The sequence below is a fragment of the Suillus discolor genome, assembly GCF_016758755.1.
Source record: "Suillus discolor strain FC423 chromosome Unknown F5147scaffold_135, whole genome shotgun sequence".
Lineage (NCBI taxonomy): Eukaryota > Fungi > Basidiomycota > Agaricomycetes > Boletales > Suillaceae > Suillus > Suillus discolor.
This window is the reverse complement of record NW_024541382.1, coordinates 15,411-35,682: the sequence shown is the minus strand read 5'-3', so window position 1 is coordinate 35,682 and position 20,272 is coordinate 15,411. Positions and strand designations below refer to the sequence as shown.

At 48.1% G+C, this 20,272-nt stretch overlaps 6 protein-coding genes across 6 annotated transcripts; 3 read left to right on the top strand and 3 right to left on the bottom strand.

The window, feature by feature from the left end:
* Positions 1 to 12: 12 nt before the first annotated feature.
* Positions 13 to 2,086, top strand: F5147DRAFT_728103 (uncharacterized protein). Its single transcript, XM_041439303.1, has 5 exons — positions 13 to 334; positions 396 to 793; positions 848 to 1,073; positions 1,126 to 1,914; positions 1,971 to 2,086. Exons 1-5 carry the CDS (start codon positions 224 to 226, stop codon positions 2,004 to 2,006), a joined length of 1,560 nt encoding a protein of 519 aa, XP_041285124.1. The 5' UTR covers positions 13 to 223; the 3' UTR covers positions 2,007 to 2,086.
* Positions 2,087 to 3,614: 1,528 nt separating this feature from the next.
* On the bottom strand, positions 3,615 to 5,049 carry F5147DRAFT_68265 (uncharacterized protein). Its single transcript, XM_041436472.1, has 5 exons — positions 5,014 to 5,049; positions 4,784 to 4,959; positions 4,642 to 4,733; positions 3,987 to 4,592; positions 3,615 to 3,928 (listed from the first exon to the last, which is right to left on the bottom strand). The coding sequence occupies exons 2-5, from the start codon at positions 4,891 to 4,893 to the stop codon at positions 3,783 to 3,785; spliced, it is 954 nt and encodes a 317-aa protein (XP_041285123.1). The 5' UTR covers positions 4,894 to 4,959; positions 5,014 to 5,049; the 3' UTR covers positions 3,615 to 3,782.
* A 1,751-nt stretch (positions 5,050 to 6,800) lies between these two features.
* On the bottom strand, positions 6,801 to 8,402 carry F5147DRAFT_728083 (uncharacterized protein). The gene is made up of 5 exons (XM_041439302.1): positions 8,269 to 8,402; positions 8,166 to 8,217; positions 7,759 to 8,114; positions 7,158 to 7,706; positions 6,801 to 7,097 (listed from the first exon to the last, which is right to left on the bottom strand). Exons 1-4 carry the CDS (start codon positions 8,396 to 8,398, stop codon positions 7,159 to 7,161), a joined length of 1,086 nt encoding a protein of 361 aa, XP_041285122.1. The 5' UTR covers positions 8,399 to 8,402; the 3' UTR covers positions 6,801 to 7,097; position 7,158.
* A 1,848-nt stretch (positions 8,403 to 10,250) lies between these two features.
* Positions 10,251 to 12,597, bottom strand: F5147DRAFT_728076 (WD40-repeat-containing domain protein). Its single transcript, XM_041439301.1, has 5 exons — positions 12,417 to 12,597; positions 12,270 to 12,369; positions 11,848 to 12,199; positions 11,360 to 11,793; positions 10,251 to 11,305 (listed from the first exon to the last, which is right to left on the bottom strand). The coding sequence occupies exons 1-5, from the start codon at positions 12,491 to 12,493 to the stop codon at positions 10,616 to 10,618; spliced, it is 1,653 nt and encodes a 550-aa protein (XP_041285121.1). The 5' UTR covers positions 12,494 to 12,597; the 3' UTR covers positions 10,251 to 10,615.
* A 2,698-nt stretch (positions 12,598 to 15,295) lies between these two features.
* F5147DRAFT_728067 (uncharacterized protein) lies at positions 15,296 to 16,942 on the top strand. Its single transcript, XM_041439300.1, has 8 exons — positions 15,296 to 15,464; positions 15,523 to 15,540; positions 15,593 to 15,938; positions 15,991 to 16,070; positions 16,120 to 16,160; positions 16,214 to 16,367; positions 16,426 to 16,590; positions 16,646 to 16,942. The coding sequence occupies exons 1-8, from the start codon at positions 15,411 to 15,413 to the stop codon at positions 16,835 to 16,837; spliced, it is 1,050 nt and encodes a 349-aa protein (XP_041285120.1). The 5' UTR covers positions 15,296 to 15,410; the 3' UTR covers positions 16,838 to 16,942.
* Positions 16,943 to 17,044: 102 nt separating this feature from the next.
* F5147DRAFT_728063 (uncharacterized protein) lies at positions 17,045 to 19,877 on the top strand. The gene is made up of 4 exons (XM_041439299.1): positions 17,045 to 17,526; positions 17,587 to 17,861; positions 17,919 to 19,624; positions 19,677 to 19,877. The coding sequence occupies exons 1-4, from the start codon at positions 17,121 to 17,123 to the stop codon at positions 19,756 to 19,758; spliced, it is 2,469 nt and encodes an 822-aa protein (XP_041285119.1). The 5' UTR covers positions 17,045 to 17,120; the 3' UTR covers positions 19,759 to 19,877.
* The last annotated feature ends 395 nt before the right edge of the window (positions 19,878 to 20,272 follow it).

Here is a 20,272-nt window from a genome sequence, read left to right as displayed (position 1 = left end):
TTTTTTGAGTGAGATCCATCATCAAACTGATCCCAACATTATTTGCGACTCGACAAGGTGATTTTTCCAACATAGTTTGGTACTGGTCAGCGGTGAGTGGCACAAATGTTTTGTTTCTTCGCCCATTCAAGAACCGCCTCACACAAAAATTCTCGTTCAAATTGTCAATTACATAGTGCTACCAACTCCACCTCAGTGGCAAAGAGTTAACTCAACCTAGGTCATGGACACCGACCAGCAGGGAAACGTCGAGGCAGCATTCAGTCTCCCGAACGAGTTGATCGCTATAGTTTTCGATGAACTCGATATAGTATCTCTTCTGAGATGCAAACAAGTATGTACCGTATATGCTCATATTGTATACCACTCAAACCGCTACTCACGCTGAATTCCAGGTATGCCAATTATTTCGTTCAGTCATCACCACCAACGCACAACTTCTCTACAAAGTCGAGTTGTTTTTCGGACGGTTCGAGAATGGACGCCACTGTAATCTTGATACTGCTGGCCGCCTTCGTGCCTGCCGACAATACCAACAGGCTTGGAACAACTTAGCTTTTCCAGACTCCCAAATCATAAGTATGCAGGGTGGTCTTTCTTGGGAACTGTCCGGGGGAGTATTGTGTCAGGCCATGCGGTCACGGTTAGGGCTTGTTTGCACGCAACTTCCCTGCAAATTTAAGGACATTCCCGAGCGGGAATGGACTATCAATGATTTTGGATTTGAGATACGAGATTTTACCATCGATACATCTCAGGACTTGATTGTCGCTTTGGAAATTGTAGGTGCCATGTACGTTTTGATGCGTCTGTTTTTGAGAGGCACGTCTGATACTGAATGGCACAGCCCGAACCAGACATGCAACGTACACCTAAGAACCTTAATGACCGGCGAGCATCATCCAATGGCCACTATGTCCTTCGTGACGCACCTGCTATCAGACATGCATGAGGAGCTCACCTTCCTTATCCAAGTTTGCGGTTCCCGGATTGCAATACTGTATCAAGAACATGGAGATGATTCCAACTCTCGGCTAGTTGTCTGGGACTGGAAATCGGGTCAGCAGAAGCTCGTACGTCTTCCACGCGTGCTGCTGCAGGTTGATTATTGAGAGCTGTTCGAAGTTCATTCAAGACACAGACCTTCAATCTTTTTCTTTCGTCACAGAAGACTTACTTTTGGTTGGCGTCGTCGCCGCGGAGAGTGACGAAATGCCTCGTTTGGACATCCTCAGTATCGACAGTTTCAGGGAAGAGACAGAGGAATATAAGGATGTCAGCTACATTTGCGGCCTGGAGTATCCAAAGATGAAGGCCGACGTTCTTGATATGTTGATTCGATCTGATCCGACTCCAGGATGGTCCCCGCCTCAAACTGTCCAAACTCCTTTTTTTTCCGCTCGCAGTGACCGCATCTTCACCATCACCATGCGGGTCTCCCCCGCAGGCAATTCCAACGAAGAGTGTACTGTGCTAATCGTCGCCTTGTCCACCATCATGGCTCAGGTTGAATTGTCTCGTAATACACAAAAACGCATTGTCCCATGGACGCAGTGGGGCCCAAATGGTTCTTATATGCTCCTTCGCAGCCCGTCCGATAGCTGGGTTTGCTACGTCTACGGCATGAAGTTCATTCAACTTCTGCCATGGAAAAAAGGAAATACCGCAAGAGTGTATGATTTCAACACATATGCAGCGAGGAGGGACGTTCAAAATGAACAAACAACGGAACCAAAACTTCTGTGGAGGCGCTTAGGAATGCCCCAGCCACTGAATTCGCGGTGTTCTGCATTTGTTGAAGAAGTCACCACGTATCTTCCTGGCCGTGTTGCGACTGTTGAAGTGATGTCGAGTGATTCACCTTGCGACTGGGAGGCGGCTATGATCGGTGAAGATAACATCGTTCTGGTTTCTGTGAGTCTTCCAATACGTCATGTCTGGCCGGCACTTACGCGAAAGGCACTGCTTAGTCTGGTGCGAGGAAATATGGCTATATAGCCATGTAAATTGAAAGCTTGTCGTTTTGAAAAGTGTATATGATATCTGTGAATTTTATCTCGTGAAATTTCCTCACGCTTGGATTTCATGTGCCTTGCAAGATGGATAGCACTCTTCTACCGTCAGTGGGCAACACATCTCCCAGACGGATCATCACGACATATATTTTTAGTGCGCAAAGGGAATATCATCTTATTTACAATTCAGCAGCGGCTACAATTGTTCCCTGATTTCCGTGGACTTAACAAACGTCAACTTTCTTGGTGTGTGGCGGCGTCTCTTATCATTAATGCTGATATGAATGCACTATGACAAGTACGGTCGACGCTAACTAAACGTGACACACCACAGCACAATACTCTCGTCACCAGACTTTTTTATACCCCTACATGGGGCAAACTTTCTAGTTATTCAAGGTTCTTGGCCACTCAATCATGGGCCCAGATGCCGCACGTACACGCTATCAGATCTGCCAAGTCTGATGTTTTCAATTATAGCGATGTCATGGATCACACAATAAACCCTTCCTTTTTCAGGATTCAACGAGCTTCAGCTGCGGTAGCGCAAAATTGTGGTTGCCAAGGTCGCCTATCATACGTTACACGTGGGACGGGACCGCGGAAGCTAATGGACTGTGTCACAGATAAGTCAACTTTGAGATGTCGAACCGGATCATGAGCGCAAGGACGCCATCTGTTGATCTGCTATGGCCTGAAAGAAACGATCTACTTGATCGACAAGTGGCTGCATATAGGCGTGTGTACGTGGGGCGCTCCGCGGAGGGAGACGAGCGCGCAGCAGACATGCATGTATGCCATCATTGTCGACAAAGTTACCAGTGATGAAATAGATCTTTAGCTCGAGCTTGGCTTGATCGCAATAGCATCCCCCATGCGCTACCGCGTTATTGAGTCCGCTATTAAGTCTGATCTAGGTTTCAGCGCAAGAACAATGATATGACTTACCTGACGGGCGTCCGCGGGAAAGTTGGTCACCAAGTGTGCGTACGTACCCATGATATAAATGTCAACTGATCATAAATACCAGTTGCAGGGATCAAATTATATTCAAACTCGGCAAAAACTTTGTGATAACCATGTGTCGAGCTCCTCGGTGCTGTACACTGTGTGTTTATCAATCCCGAAATGTCGCTATGTAGTACTGTGAGGTCATATTAGTTGGTTTGTTCTTCTGACTTTCTAATTACGAAATTCATTCATAAAACCAATTGTTCTACTGGTTTCGTGGTATGTGCGGGAAGTAATGTTGCAATCAGCTAGGGTAGATTCGGCGGTGCCATGGCCGATTGCGGGCACAACTAAACGATCTTAGATTATCACCGGAGGCTACATAGTGAGATGTAGTACAACAAGGAGGACAAGGAGAATAAGGAGATTGCCGTCGACAAGGCCAGTTGACAACGCATAGCAACTCAGGATCCAGATACATAGCAAGAATGATACAATAATTATTGGCAACAATGAGCAGTGAGAGGACTGAAAAGGCAAAGAAATTTATTGTATGGATAGGGAGAACGGCACAAAAAATTAGGGTATGTAAGGCCAATGGTATCTATAGTCGAAATGAAATGAGACATCGAGGGTGTCGAACTTGAAGATTGGCATGGCGGGGAATGAAGCAAGGATAATATGGAGGTGTATCCATCGTTCCTGCATGCCCAAGACGCGAATGCGCACAAAGGAGTGTCCAGTTCCGACGTGACGTGTACAACGACCGGGGTGTTTGGCAGACCCGAGTGAAAAAGTTGCAGCATAACGCCAAGTTTAAAGTGAGTCAGAAAAAGGAAGACCCTTGTGACGCTTCCTGCTCCGTTCGTGGCGTTTGCAGTCGCTCTGATTGAAGAACGCCTGACTACAGCCAGGAACGCCGCAGACAAATGGTCGGACACCAGAATGAGATTGCATATGACCTATTGCATTTATCTCAGTGACACCGTAGAAAGAGGTGGTTTGACATATAGAACTTACGCTTTAAGCTAAACACAGCTGTGAAGGTTTGCCCACATTCATCGCATCTATGTGTAGCTTCGTGGCGCCGACGTCGTTGGTTGGCATCAAGCATGGCTTGACTCGCGACGGGACGAGTCATGCTTGACTCTGAATGCGAGCGAACATGCCTACTGCCGACGGCCGGGGGTTGAAGATAAAATGTGGAATCACTTGGGGAATGGTGGTGTCGGAGAGAAGCTGAGCTCCCCCGACGCGAAAGACTTAAATGGGGGATCATAGGGGACACGCTACCCTCAGAAGAAGGGGTGGTAATTTCGGACCATGGAGACGAAGGCGACTCGTGACTGGGGCTGGGGGAGAGTGTGTTGTAGGATGAGGTGGGCGATGGGGTATATATGGGTATAAGGCGCATGTTGTCAGTTGTACTCTGTAACATCGTCTGTGGTGGTGGGGAAGGTGGAATGACCTGGAAGGTATCATGAGACGGCGGAAACAAATCAGGACCAGACATGTATTGCTCAATGCAATACATGTCTTGCGGCTGCTGAGGTTCGTTGAGAAGTTGCAGGAAATCATCAGGGCTTATATCATCCAATTGCGAGAATTGATGATTGTAGGATTCAGCTGGGAATTTATTCAGCTCGAGCATACAGCACGACGTGCATCGACTTACATCCTTCTTGAAAAAGTGTAGAAGAAGACGTAAATGGCAGATCATTGTTGTACATGGTAAATGGAAAGGAGTCAGTATCGAGCCTATGCGAGCTGATGTATGAGTTGAGAGTCAACGATAGAAAGTACGAAAACAAACGTACTGTGCGGGAGCGCGTCTGATTTGTTCAGATCCAGAAGGTGACTCTATATGAATGTGAGGGAGCGATGTCACCTGCACACGACGAGAGGGACCGTTGTTGGTAAAAGACATTGTAGTGGTGAGCGGATAACAGACCACGGAACAAGATGACTCGCGATTAAATAGAGGTCCAGCCTCCTACAAATGATCCTATTTAAGCCAGCGCCGAGGCAACTATACGGTATCACAAACCTCGGCAACTTCTTTTGGGGAGACGCCCAAAAACGCCTGTCTCCACAAGGTTCTGGCAAGATGTGGTGGAGATCTGACAGATCTGGCCTTCCATCTAGGTGCCGAAATACTCAGCGCAGTCGTGCAATTCGGAACATGGCAAACTTGACTTCTATCGTGCCATGGCACTTGTAACCTGCTTGTAACCCACAAGTTATCCGGACTCAATTATCACTGCTAAGTGGGAGAAATGAGGGGAAAGCGCTTTGAATATCTGCATAGAATTTCTTTTGGATAGCCATGAGACTCTCGAACATGTCATGAGCCAGCCAACCAGCCAAAACGCTGTGCTTTCTGAAGAGAAATCCAGAGTAGATGGTTGGGAGTTTGAGTGAGGAAATGGCAGCACCGCCACTATATTCATCCACAATTTCACATAGGCCAACCACTCGCTAGTCCAGATAATGATCTTCACCTGCCACATTTCAAGATCATGACACTCAAGCCGCATCGATAGTAACGACGGACACCTTGTATAAGCACAATTTATCGGATTATTAACTCTCGTGGTATTACTAGCATGCATCGCTTTGCATTGCCGCAGCATGGCCCGCGCCATCATGATATCAGGCGCCTTCTGTCCGATGATGGTGGAAAAAACAATATTTTGGGTATGCCATACTACTCACAGCCTCCAGATTTATTTCTAGTAATATTACAAAGGTGGCAAATCAGACGGAGGCAGGACGGTCCAGGGCCCACTTATGATTTGCTTTACAATGATTCTTCGTTTGGCCTTGAGCTCGAGCGGCCAATCACCCGCCAAACCAACGCCAAACCATGCTAAAGTAATCGCATAATCACCGCCACTTTACAACGTGTACGTGGCGCTGCACTCTTCACATGCCCCTCAGGGCTGCATGCACAGGTATGTAAGCACAGCGTCTATCTCTGTTTCACGATTCAAATTTCTTCTAGCACGTCACGCTTGCGGCTTGCCAACGGGATTTCACAGCTTATTTCCCTGGAGTATACTTCCATTGCAATAGCCTTAGAAGGGGAGTTTTTGTCTTATAATATGAGTTATTACGTTTTGCCTGATCTTGCCACAGCGGCTTCCCCCGCAACGGAATACTCATAGTTGACCGAGGCTTGCCTCAAGATGAATCGTTGGTGGTGAATAATCCCATCACGCAGATCCCCGTTTCACTTGCAGTTAGGCCCGTTCTCATTGAACTAACAAGCACGTACTATTTGTCTCCCCAGCTGCTTGGTTTGACATGCCGGGGAATATTGCCGCAATCGGACTCATCTGAGTCCCTCCACCTGCACCTCCTTGTCGGTTTGCAATCGGAGTCGGACGCGACTCGACTCACTCGCCGACCACTTAATGTTCATGCAAATGGCTGATTGAGTTCTTCTGTTCCATTCTTGGTCGCTTCTGGTCACCAACCCCAGGTGGTTACTGACGTTCATGAACCCAGATGACGTTTCACCCACATTAGTACGGCCATAATCTCTCATTTCCGAAGCTCTCCGATGCACTGGCATAATGTGGAGATTGGTGAAATATAGATCCGGGGCACATGGCCTGAGATGTGGGCTCTGGCATTCATGGGAATAGACTTTGCAGAGCTTCGGTGACAGACGTAAGGTGGCCAATTGCCTTGAGGTTTGGGGTATATTTTGATCCTCATAGTTCCGTTTATGGAGTTTTGGAAGTTATCAACCTGGCCAAGGTACCTGAATGTGGGCGCGAGAGGAGGCACATGTTGCCAGGCCCGGATCTGTTTTTGCCAAGAGTGGCGAATGAGTTCATCTCAAATGATCGGCAACGATCGAAATAACTAGTCTATGTACCAATCGTGACAAATAATCGGAATGGAGGTCGATAGTATATGGGCTTTCATTATGTTTGCGCAACGTTTTTACATTTTCTAGAGTGCCAGCTAATGGAGCAAAGGAAGGCGCTTTTTCCAATGATAGTAGTTACGAAGTTATGCCGAAACGAGTCGTCATGGGTAGTCGGAGCGCTCATCACGTTCGAAGGTTATCGGCTGGCAGCAGGAGGCGGTTCTAGCTTGTGGAAATAACCAGATTAAGGGCTGTTGGCCAGGTCGGATATCAGACTAGTTACCGATTGGTGCAAATGGAACTGAACAGACCTCAATCTTCGTCACTCCCGTAGTCCGCCACTCCCAGCCCTGAAGTCAATGGTTTCGGAGGTATTGTCTTTGGATGTACAACAGATAGCGAGACGCCGTTCCGCTTCCTTATTTCGGCAAAGTATTTGAGACCTTCCATTGTGTCGGCTGACAGCAGACCAAGGGGCTGAGGTTGTGGCTCTGATGCCGCTTCTTGTGGCGGTGGTAGCTCAATTCGCCGCCGCTTTGCTTCTGGGTCGCCAGATTCCGGGTCTTCTACCACTTCTCCTTCGTCATCCAGCATATCCCCATCCTCTAATGCACGGACAGCCCGCATGGCATCAACAATACGAGGGTCCATCCGCGCCTTGATAGCTTCCTGCCCGATCTCCTCCAATCGCCGCTTTTCAGCCACCTTCTGTACCGGATTGGGATCCTCGGTGGCCCATCGAACGTTCAAGATTTCATCATTGTCAAGGGATTGACACGCCATGGCCTCTTTGGCAAACTGCGCACCGAACTCCGAGACATAAGTTACGAACGCAACGCTACGATACTGTAGCACGCGGACTGTAGGGACGTGTTTCAGATGCCGTTTCTACAGAAACTTTCAATAACTTACTGCGTTCAATTTCACCCCATTCTTTGAAATGCCTGATGACAATTTCTTCTGTCTCTGGGCCTGGGCCGGTCTCCTTGATTCGACCGACGTATAGTGTTCGATTTTGTCGGTTGAAACTACCGACACCACCCATGTCATCTCTGTAATCCGAGAATTTGTCTCGAGCGAAACAATCTTTACTCGAATCAGGTAATGCGTTATCAGGGTCAGGAAGAGTGTGAAGGTAGTCGCACTCCCACCCATACGGACAGCACCCACGCGCATAGAACAGACAACAATAGCGAATACCAGTCGTGTTCGCTCGAGTCAGGCCTGAGTCCTTCTTGATATTGCACCGAGTTTGCGATTTTACTTTGCTACAGCAGAGTCAGATCTTGAAATAAGAGATAGATACGCATTAAACTCACTTGGAGTAGTTATCTTCCCGGTCGCCTCCAGCCCACTTGTTGTACCAGATATCTGCAATTACGCTCGTGAAGAGTCCTCATTGACAACATCATTGACACTTACTATATTCTTTCCCCGTCTGAGGCGTCTCCTTTCTTTCTACATCTCCCGCTTTTACTTGCTTGCGCGCAGGCTTGAGCTTTTTTACTGGCTTTGTTTTTACCACTACGGTTGACGTTTCGTCGGTGCTCATGATGAAGAACTTGGCTGAGGAACCTGACTAATTAATTGATTGGTGGAACTTCATTCGCTTACTAAGCTGTCATTGGAACAATGCCACTGCAATAATGCCTTGGCCCTTGACAACTTCAACCTTGTGCCCTGGGTCAGTTTTTAATGTCAGTCAGCTTAGGGCTGCTCAGCGCTCAGCGCTGAGTGCTGAGCCTTGGTATACAGTTCAGCCATCCGATCTGCGCTCCATAGCCATCGCCGTCGTTACCCCATTGACCTTATCTCCCGTGTCGACATAATACGGGTGACTCGGACATGCGTTCACGAGTTTCTACAATTGTTCTGCAACTTCTGAACTCTAAGAAGGGTACACGTGGCGGTATGTGTCAACATTTTGCCCGTGGATTCCAGAATCTAAATTAATACTTCCATGTACCGCCCTCGAGCAGTACTGCTATACAACGGGAAATTACTTGACTTTTTGTGTCAATCGGATTACCTGGAGCTGATGAACTCTGTGGGTCCAATGTTACGTGTGTTCTCGGATAATGGAGGCAGTCCAGGCAGTACCAAGCGATGAGATATATATCGCTTGAATGTGGAAGGTCCAGCCGGTCCAATCCTAGGTCAGGTCGCTCAAGCGCGCGTCTCGGTCGGCCGAGGAGCTTCAGTTCTAGGAAGACGATGACCGCAGTTCGACCTTCTAGAGCTAGAAATTCGTCGTTCAACGTTCGCTATAGACGAATCGCTCGCGCATCCTAATATTCTGACGTTCAGACATCGCCGTCGTGAGATCTTCAGCGCTACTATCAACCACACCCAACGGTAATTGCATGCGAATATGTACGCGGAAATCTACGTTTTGTCAAGCGAAAAGTCCGCGGGATTCTGGCGATTTGCAAATCAATCTGGACTCTCCAGGTCGTAAGGTTGTCGAGGAAACAGCTACCTACCACATCATCATCATCATCATCATCACGCGCCGCAAGTGATCTAGCTAAGCTTGGTTGCAGAAGTACGCCCTATCTTGGTCCTCTGGTCGTCCTTGGCAAGCGGAGAACTCAAAGGTGCTTGGAGATAGTTGCTACGTACATGTCGTACATCTGTCATGCCACTTTTACCAATTCGTGAAGCTTCAGTGGCACGTTGGGGCCGGGGCCCCTAAATATCTTCGAACTGGCTATATCTGTTCACCCACCCAGCGAGACTTATAATCGATGGAGATAATGTGACGTACTACGGACACCCGCATGTTGGAATGATTCAACGGCTACTAGATCAAAAGACTGAGATGTGCGATCCAGCCAATGTCATAACCAGATAAGACGTACAAACTTCTGCAATTGGTATCGAAGTGGCAGTTTGATCCGTTCGAGATCTGGTCTGCATCACGGAGTGAGGATCGCCCGACTAGTCTAACTCCATTCCTCGTAAAAGGTTGTCATGCATGTTTATATCACGTAGTAAGTACTCAGGTATATTCGCAATACCTAGTGGATCGGGATCAGCACAATCCATGCTTGCCATGGCTTAGCGCTTAGCTCTTGGTAGCCAGTGAGCGCGGCCGCGGCACGCGCCGCGATAGCCAATTAAAGCACTGGCAATCTGCGATAATTTTGCATGGGAGTAATCAAATGCCATATCATTGGTTACTTGGGATACTCTCATGAGCTGAGAGAGCGTCGATGATAATATTTGGGGTTTCGATTGAGTACAAGTACATGATCCGAGTCAGTTGAGGTTGGAAAGTGTGGGCGAAGCATGCTGGCTATGCCACATCCCCTTCCGGGACAAAGCGTCAAAACTCTTATTCCTTGGCAGAAATTCTACCAAAGGATAGCCCCAATAATACAATGAAAGAGTGATGTACAACAGAAATGGATACATCATAAATTCACTAGCGTGTTTGGTATCAAGTTCGTGAGTGTGTACGTATATATACAAACATCAGAAACGGAATATAGAAATGCAACTAGTATGTACAGTACATGAGATGAGTACGATCAGACACGAGAAAGCACAATGTGAGTAGGTGCACATGAAAAGACGACAACAAAGAAGGGATAGGAAGACAGCAATATGACCCTAGTAATAATCCGAAACAGAGTAGTAGATCAAACCACTGGAGCACAAGAGTACATATGACCAGATCCGCAGAGAAGTATTTGTAACACGTCCCAAAATCCTGAAAAGACATACGCGTGCATTGAAACATGTGAAGGGAAGCACGAACGGGACCCTAAGCCCACTGTCCACTTCCCCACCAGCGTTTTTCCGAACCACGTACGGCCCACTCAGCAACACCAGCCGTCGTCGCCACGTACAGGAAACCTCCTGTTGGATCGAAGCACGTCCCTGCGATATCCGCATCTTCATGTTCTGCCACCGTTCCTGCACATTCGACTTCTCCTTCCTCCCCATGTGTTCGCCGCGGACGCACTGGCAGGTAGGGGTGAAATACGGGTGTTATGGTTGTGGGGCCGTACGGAGGGCTTGAGGGGCGATACGGCGGACTTGCGGGACGGTATGTTTGGGAAGAAAGAGGCGATGGGCTGATGGGCCGATATGGACTTGGGGTGCGGTGCAAGTTCATTGGAGGTGGCGAGCCTCCACGTGACAAGCAGTCCACCTCGAGCTCATCGAGGTCCATCGTATCGCCCTCATCACTGCCACCTGTTCGATCTGACATTCTCGAGGGCGGTGCGCTCGTCCATGACGTCGTCCGGGGCAGTACACCGTGCGGAGGTACGACGACAGCGCTGTCGTCGCGGCGTGCGGCACGTGCACTCAGTCGCCCTCCTGAATGCCTAAGTAGTGGAAGGGTGCGTGTATGAGCAGGAGGAGTTTTGCTGCAAGAGATGTTAGGCACGCGGATGATTTCTTCCGTTTCGAATGTTCGAGCGTCGAGGACGTGCAGGAGATTGGTGTGCTGAGAAATTACCATGATCAACCTGAGTATAAAACGAAGATACTGCGGACACACCTCAGTATACGTCATTACCTCGTGGCCTGCCCGCGCGCCAACTCCGCCACTTCCGAACTTGACGCTCCGCGCACCCCATCCTGGGGCACGTGAGGTTCTCCGTGCCCAGTCCCATGGGTCATCACTCATCCACCCGTTGTCACCACCGCCCCTCTCACGACCCGTATGCAGCACCTTTAGCGGCTTTGTGCTTCGCACGTCCCAGATTGCGACAACTCCTTCTTGACAAGCAACAGCGAACTTAAGTCCGTCGGCGCTCCATGCGGTGCTAAAGGACGCTACGAGAGAGTTGGGATGGATGGAGATGGCGGACGGGATCTGCAATGTTGTGACGCGATTGAAGGAAAGCCGAGCGCTGCCTGAAAGAGAGTGAAGGTAGATCCGAGGAGAGTCTCCGACTGAGAGTAAGGTGCGGCCGTCGGGCGATATGGAGGCTATACATATCCACAGGGTTGAGTTATTTACTCACACGTGGGATGATAACGTACAATGATTCACAGGCTCCTTGAGCCTGAGGGTCCCACAGCATCTGAGGTCCTGTGCCCAACGGGCTCGGAGGGGCACGTCGTAGAGGCGAACTGTCCAGTCATTATTACTCACAACAAGTCGTGGATCATTAGAACTGTCGAATGCGCGTGAAAGGAGGACGGAATTGTTGATGCTTCCACTGAGCTTGCGGGAGAACTGCCAGAGCGCACGGGTACGCGATGGACTGTGAAGCGAGAGGTGAATCTCGGTGTCCTGGCCACCTGCTGCGATGAGTGTGTGCGGGGAGTCAGAAAGGGTCAAAGAAGAAAGTGTGTTTGGGATGAATGTGAGATCGGCTACAAGTCTTGGTGCCTAGGAGTCATAAATGAGAATCGTCCTGCGACCCTTACATCACATAAAGACAAGGATAATGAAAACGCACCAAGTCTGGAGCATGAAGGTCATGCTCGATAATCGACTTGTTATGAACGTAATTGACGATCCCAGCCTCGCGTGGACATATGATTAAATCTCGAAGTTGCCTACGGAACGTTTTAGTGACGAGCAACCACGAAAGATAGAAGCTTACACATGGCCGATGGTAATGTCTGCTGGTGCGATGACACTTGGAGTCGTCGACGCCAGCAACGACGAGGTGAGAGCCATGACTAGGAGTGCTAGCCTTTATAATAATGGCAACTTGAAGATCTTGCGTGTGACGTTGAGAACATCAGCTTACTGGGTACTCCATGCGGCCCGGATCCTCTGTGATCTACCACGTGACCCAAGGTTCAACCACTCCTCAGTCAATGTGAAGTCAACTCGGATTCACCATCACGCATCCGCGTCAAGTGTGGTTGGGGTATTACATGTGCCATGTAGCCCTTCAACGTGGAACCACACAAAAGAACGAAGCAACTACCACACCGCTGTTAATGCGTTGAACAAATACGTCACTTTTGTTGGGGAAGATTGTTCAGTGAGTCACCCTTCAAGTTGACTGTGTTGACAGAGAGATAGACTTGATGTCGTCTGGGACACGTCGTAGCATTGCTGGGGAGGGCCTTGGGATAAAGTTATGGAGAATGATATGGAATACAAGTGTGAAAGAGAAACTGCTTCGGAAACGAACAAGTTGTTAATGAACGTAAATTTCCCTTTTTCACATGAGCACTTTCAAAGTTATTTAAGATACTCATGATATCTTTATATTGTAACAGGAGATAGTGCGAGGTACCGCAGGTACTCTCATGAAGTTCCAACTATCAGTTTTGGTCGCCAGTCAGGTTATGCAGTTTTTCGGCCAGTCGAACTCTTCCACTATTGCATAGTGTCTCAGCTCACTGTGGTTGGTCATCGACTTGAGTCTTATCTTTTTTTCTGTTAGGTAAATTGTTCGGTTGCTGAAATTGGTTCCTCAGAGCCTGATATATGTTTCCCTGGGTGCAGAGTATCTTTTACCACTACGAATTAATCACCAGGACTTTGATCGATACCCTCATACCCGTTCGTTCCCTACCACGGCGTGCATGAGCGGTTGTAGGTGGAAAAACAAGAATGTTGTTACTGTTCTAATCGAGGCTTACAATGATATCTTTTACCGTCCCGCCAGCGCAACAAAGCTCTCCTCTTCAGAACATCCATTTGGCTTCCTCGGACGCAGGAATATTTCAATTTGCGCCATACTAGAGATATCGATTTCCTCCCCAACCACTTCGCTTCTTTGTATCTGAAGGTATTCCATGTCTAAGACCACATGTGCGTTGCCATGTTCTGTTGCAGTAAAGTTCGCGCATAACAGTCTTCAGTCACCCCAGGGCACTTCGATTTTTTTGAGCACTAGCTCTTCTAAGCTCCAGAATTATTGATAAAGCGTTCTTTCCATCTTCATCTTGCATTTGCGAGGGGATTTGAGTGTAAACAGAAATAGCATGTCTATGCAGAAGGGCAGTGTTACCGTGGGGAGCATCCCCATTCGGGTCTGGATCTTGTGCGAATAAACAATTCGCTGGTCCCATGGAACGACGGAGGCATTTGAGGTCCAAGCAGGAAGTTCATTAATGATTCATCATAGCCGGACTGAACAATAAATTTTCATGCCCCGTCAGCTCTATACACTTGGTGTCGACTACCGTTCAAGCTTGAAGCTCAATCGTCCTGGACATGCGATTTTACTCTCGACTTGCAACTAATAGCGATCTTAAAGAATCTCGCTTACATCGATAATGTCGTTGGCAAGTTTCTCGGTTCAGTATCCAACATTCCGTGTAGCACTCCTTCCCAGACCAGCGGAAGACAGTAATCGTCTATCCATGCCCACCCACAGAGTTTAGTTGCGAAAATCTTCATTTCATCATGATGGTTAGCATGCACATGCAGCTTACAAGGTTACGAAGGATAAAACTCATCCAACAGTCGTCATCATTTATCCAGATGGAATTATTAGAGCGACCAGTGAGTATCAAGTGAGCGCTGTAGAGGAATAATGTGGCCTCATTTCATTTTTACAGGCTACAGTATGCATGTAGCACTAATGCGATAACATCCCCAATCCAGTCCTTTTGGAAACGTTGTGCTTGATTCGGAGGCACGAGTGGTTTGACGTTCACCAAGACGTTCAGCCAACGGTGCCGTGTCTGTCCCTTCCATAGGCTCACTAAATGGGCGGAGGACCTGGTTCGCAAGGTAGTGCTCCGAGTTTCCCTGCCGCGGCAGCCTTCTTGATCTCGTCTAGATTTTAGCGCGGACCACTTCTGCGGTCTTTACGGTCAAATTGAAAGCATTAACACAGAGTACAGCAGATTTCCGTGCGATATAGCGTGGTCCTCGTTGGTGACTTGACCTGACGCCGTCGGTTGACAGGGTTGCAATAAGTCGTGGATCAAACGAAGGCAACCTGTTCTGCATTGCTGACCGTCAGTCTGTGATATATGACCCAATTTCGTATGAGAGATTTCCTGAGCCTTTTTTCTCAGAATCGAATTTTGTGCCTTCAGAGATGGATCCAGACTCAGTGCGCGATCAAGATGAAGAGAGTTCCATTGACCTTCATTATATGGTCGCCGACATGGTCCTCGTTAACGCAATGATACAGATATAATATACCCGGGAGACATACCTCACTAGTAAAACTGTTGACTTGGGTCGATGGACTCGAACCTAACCATATACCGATCATCCTCAGTCTGAGTGATTCTACAGTGGAAGATGAGATATAAATCGAAGGAAAAAAGAGTGACCACTGGCAAACAGTTCATGCTTGAGTGCTATCTAACCAACGTTGATACTAGTACCGCTGTACCGGTAACTGCAAAGGAAGGTGGATGTTTCCGCTAGAGCGCAAAATGAGCGCTGAGCAATCTAAGCCTTGACTTAGTACTAGTAGTGAATTGGTAGTGAAACTGTAAACCATTTTTTATAAAATTTGTCAGCAGTGGCTGAGAACTACTACCAATTACATCCTTCTAACTTGAAGTGTGCACGATATCTGCGAGTGACAGACTTTCGTGGAGTCCCATAGACAGCACCATCGTTGACCTTTTAAACAGTCTTTACCCACTCACGATCACGAGCTACCCTAATCATGCCTCCAAAGAAGCAGAACGTGCCTTCAGGTTCGAAGGTGAAGGACGACAAGGTAGATCATCATGCAGCTCATCTCAGGAAAGAACTGATCGATCAGTTACTTCACGAAGACTTTCGGCATGAAGAATGTAGGCATGGTCATATACTTTTTCTTGACGTTTTTCTTGACCGTGTATACAGAAAAATAAATCTGCCAGGGTCCAGAAGCAGGTGCAGATTTTGCAGCAGCAGCAAGCTATGACTGGAAAGTCCAAGGAAGCGGTTGCAAAGGAGAAAGAAAAGGAACTGCGCGAGAAAGCGAAACTCGAGGAGGAGAAACGCAGGAAAGAGGAAGCTGCTATGTTCAAGCCTGTTCAGACGCAGAAGGTACCTTTTGGAGTCGATCCCAAAACGGTGCTTTGTGCTTTCTACAAAGCTGGAAACTGTGAGAAGGGTAACAAGTGCAAATTCAGCCATGATCTCAATATTGGCCGCAAGGTGGAGAAGAAGAATTTGTATGAGGATAGCAGAGAAGACAAGATGAAAGGTACGGTGTTCATGAGTCAACTGGCCGAGTTTCTCATCATGTCCTTCATCAGATACTATGGAGAACTGGGATGAGGAGAAGCTACGGAATGTAGTCCTATCGAAGCACGGCAATCCTAGAACAACAACAGACGTGGGTCGGGATGCATCACCGCTCGGGCCTCTACTCAACGTACGTATAGATCGTGTGCAAATTTTTTATTGAGGCCATCGAGACTCAAAAGTGCGGAAATCTTGAACTCTTCAGTTTGACTGACTTAATCATTTTCTTTCAAGGTTTGGGTGGTTCTGGGAATGCCCCAATGGAAGCGAAAAGTGCCAGTATAGGCATGCCTTACCTCCTGGGTTTGTGCTCAGATCGGAGCGCAAGGCCGCCGAGGAGGCAGCGAAAGCCAACATTATCAGTCTGGAAGACTTCCTTGAAATTCAGGCGAGTCTAATCAAGGAGTAACGCAATTACCAAAGGATCTCACGTTGCGAAACCACAGCGCCACAAACTAGGGTCAAATCTAACTCCAGTCACTCCAGAGACTTTCGCCGTATGGAAGAAAACTAGGATGGACAAGAAAGAAGCCGAGACAGACGCACTGCGGAAAGCGAAAGAAACGCAACATGCAGCTGGCAAGAACTCGGGCATGAGTGGGCGAGATTTGGTACGTAGTAATGAACAATACGCGGCCATCCCCCATTGATTCAAGACAATTTTAGTTCCAATACAATCCAGAATGGTTCGAAGACGACGAAGACGAAACCGAAGACTGGGATCTGTCGGTATACCGTCGGGAGCAAGGTGACTCGGAAGATTTTGCAAGGGTTGCAGATGACGTTCAAGACGTCAGGATATATGATGACGATGAAGATGGCGATTCTGGAGGGCCATTATCATCAGATGACACGTAGGATACTTTATTGTGTGCTCTGCTTCAGGAAGTCATGAATTCACCCTTGTCGCTTGATAATTCCTCAGTCTAATATTTACACTCACGGTTGAAACGTTGACGTCTTGAATCACTTCGTACATAAGAACAGTCGGTTGATTTGGGTTTGACTTGCGTGAGTACAAAGTCACCGTTCCGAAGACGAACCCCAAATATAATCAACGTTGAACTTCTGCCTCTTTCACTTATTTCTCTATTTGCCAGTCAACTCTTCCTATATAGCTCAAAACTCTTAGTACACAAAAATGTCTCGCATTCCTCAACCATCTTCACGTCCAACGGTGAAGACGACTCTCGTGCCCCCTGCTCGCTCACGAGCTCCTTCGCCGTCTAAGCCTGCCGCCAGTGTGTCTTCTCCTCGCGTGAGGACTAAGTCGGTCCCAAAATCTCCGTCTAAGGCTATCCGTAGGCCACCGCCTGTCGAAAATGAACCACCTGTTCCCAAAACACCATTGAGCATCAAGGAAGCTGTCGCCCTGAGGCGAGCCGAAGCCAAAAAGGCTATATCTACTTCTTCAGGCCTTGGTAATAGCGCAGGCTTTGGTGAATTTGAGAACCTCGAAGATGTAAATCCGAAGAAGAACGAAGAAGAAACACTCGATTTGGGGAGGTGGTCTGTGAAAGAAACGATCGAGCGTGCTCGAAGCACAGGTGAGTGGATACGATTCGTGTCGGATGCGTGCCGTTGATCAGACAAGGTCACTATTGCAGGTGCCATCAATTTGTCCTCTCGCTCTCTATCATGCATTCCTTCTGCCTTATTTGACATTCATTTGGGGATAACTCCTGATCCATTGAAGTCTGCAGCTTCAGAGCCACTCACATCGTCCCCCACGGATACTTCATGTTCGTCCAGGCGGACTGGCCAACGAGAAGGACCAGCGTGGTTTGAAGCTCAAGACTTGCATGTGCTCAAAGCATGGAATAACGATATTGTCGAAATACAGCACGAAATCTCTCTCTTTGGATCACTGAAGACCGTTGATGTAAGTGTTGACCACGTCCTCCCGTGATAGATGTATTTATATGTGGTCCGTCGCAAGTTGCATCAAAACAGGATTGTTCTCTTACCTGATACCTTTGCCGACCTTACGGCTTTAACTACCCTAGATCTTTCTCATAACTGCCTCACAGCACTACCTTCAAATATCTTCGCCTTACCAAATCTCACGATCATGAAACTGTCCCATAATGCCCTCAGCGAGCTCTCCTTTGGCGCCCCGTTCTTGAAGTCTCCCTCACGCAAAGCGCAACACGATCCCTTCAGTTCCAGAGGATTCTTTGATCCTGTCATCACGAGAGCCTCGTCACCACTGCCACGCCTTTCTGTCCTGGATGTGTCTCATAACAAACTCACCGCTTCCACCATAGACCATGCCAATTTGCCTCTGTTGATAACAAAAGCTGACTTTGCCGCAAATCCCCTAGCTTTGGGTGACTCCAACTCGACACCTGCATTTATACGAGCTCTCAGTCACTTGGAACATCTCAAGGAACTTCGTTGTGAAACCGCCGATATCGGTGATGATGCCTTCCCCAGTAACTTATCCACTTCGGAAAGTCATTGTTTTCCTCGGTTGCGGATCCTTGATATGGGCGAAACTCGGGCTACCATGGAAGGCTTGCAATCAGCGTTATCTGGGCTGAAGCAGGACATTACATACGATTTTACTACCGAGGAGCCGCCAGAAGGCACTCTGAGGGTGTCTATCGGCAAAAAGGTTGTTCGGGAACCTTGGGAGGTAGAGGCGGAGAGAAGGGTGAAGAGCCGTGTGCCTAAAAGTGCGACAAGTACAGAAAGCGCTGGTCCCAGCAAAACAGACGTAGGCCAAAACAACACAGATGTTGTCAAGGAAGCTTGGGAGATCGAGGCAGAACAGGGTTTGTTAACAGAGGGTGGACGTCGACGGGCAAGAGCGGCAGCGGCAATGTCTGCAGCGAATATTGCACCACCTCCGAAGCCTAGTCCCCTTATCGGGCACGGACAACCGCCCACGCCTGCTAGCCCCTCGCAACCATCACCGACCGCAAGTTTAACGAACCCTCAATACTACAAGGCTACCACTCAAACACTCACTTTACCCCCGCTCTCAGCTCCGACCAAGGGTCACGCTCGATCCTTCTCTTTAGCAACTCCATTCCCAAGTCCACCATCCTCTCGAGGTAAAACAGATTTTGCCCTGCCTACACCGACACTTCCCCTCGTTGCTATATCAGCGCAGTCGTTCGCACAGACACTCAAGACTCTCGTGTTAAGCAACCGCAAATTTGATGTTTGCGCTTCTCTTCCAATCACTGGTGAGGTCTTACTTCCAAGCCTGGAGGAACTCGTTCTGGATGGGTGTGGATTCGGTGATCAGATGTCTGTGACACGTCAAGCTGAAACGGGGGCTACTGCTTCTCTGCGCTCCAACGATACACTTCTACCTTTATTAACACGCGTTTTCCCGAGTCTTCGGACGTTGGATCTATCTTACAACGTTCTTACGTCAGCTTCCCTGGACGCCCTGTCTTCCCTCATCCTGGCTGATAATTCCAATGGTCGTAAAGGTCTCAGGCATCTCAGACTCCGTGGCAATCGAATAGATGGACTTGATGCTTTCCAGGGCATCGCAGAACTGTTTAAAGGTAACCGTTCGGTGCCAGATTGGAAACTAGAAGAACTAGACCTTAGAGACAACGAGATTTCCAAGCTTCCTGCAGAACTTGGTCTTTTGCCTCTGGATGTCTTCTTGGTGGATGGTAACTTGTGAGTGGTTTGGCGTGCGTTGATTGTATGGTGATGTTTACGTGCTTGGTAGATTCCGTATACCCCAGAGGAGGGTTTGGGAAAGGGAAGGGACGAGGGGCCTTTTGAGCTGGCTGAGGGGTCGCATGGAATGAAATGATACTTACACTGATGTAACTCCTTGCATTGGTTTTCCTTAGTTTGATAGCGATGATGTTCTCCCGCTGTCTCGAAATTGCGAGTTAACGATGCAAGCGTTTCATTCAGTGACTTATTTGGTGGCATGAGTTTTTAGTTTGGAGTTCTTACCTTGTTGAAAAACGAGACCAGACACCCTTCAGTTGCTTGTGTATTAGTGCAAGCAACATCAATGCATCAACATTGAATGCTGCACGAGGTGGATGTAGATCCGTCACTGGTCACAATATTGAAGGAGTGAACAGCTCAAAGGTAACCTGTTACGCGGCTGGCCAACAGAAGGCCATATCCCAGTCAGATTAATATATATGTTGATGACTGACAGACATAGTTGATGAAACACGTTATGGTCCTCGGTCACCATTCGGACCGTTGACAACGCCATGGAACCGGCAAAATCAACTCGTTATCTATATAGCACCAAAAACTTATCTAACAAACCTTGGTACTCTAGTACATTCAATTCGGATG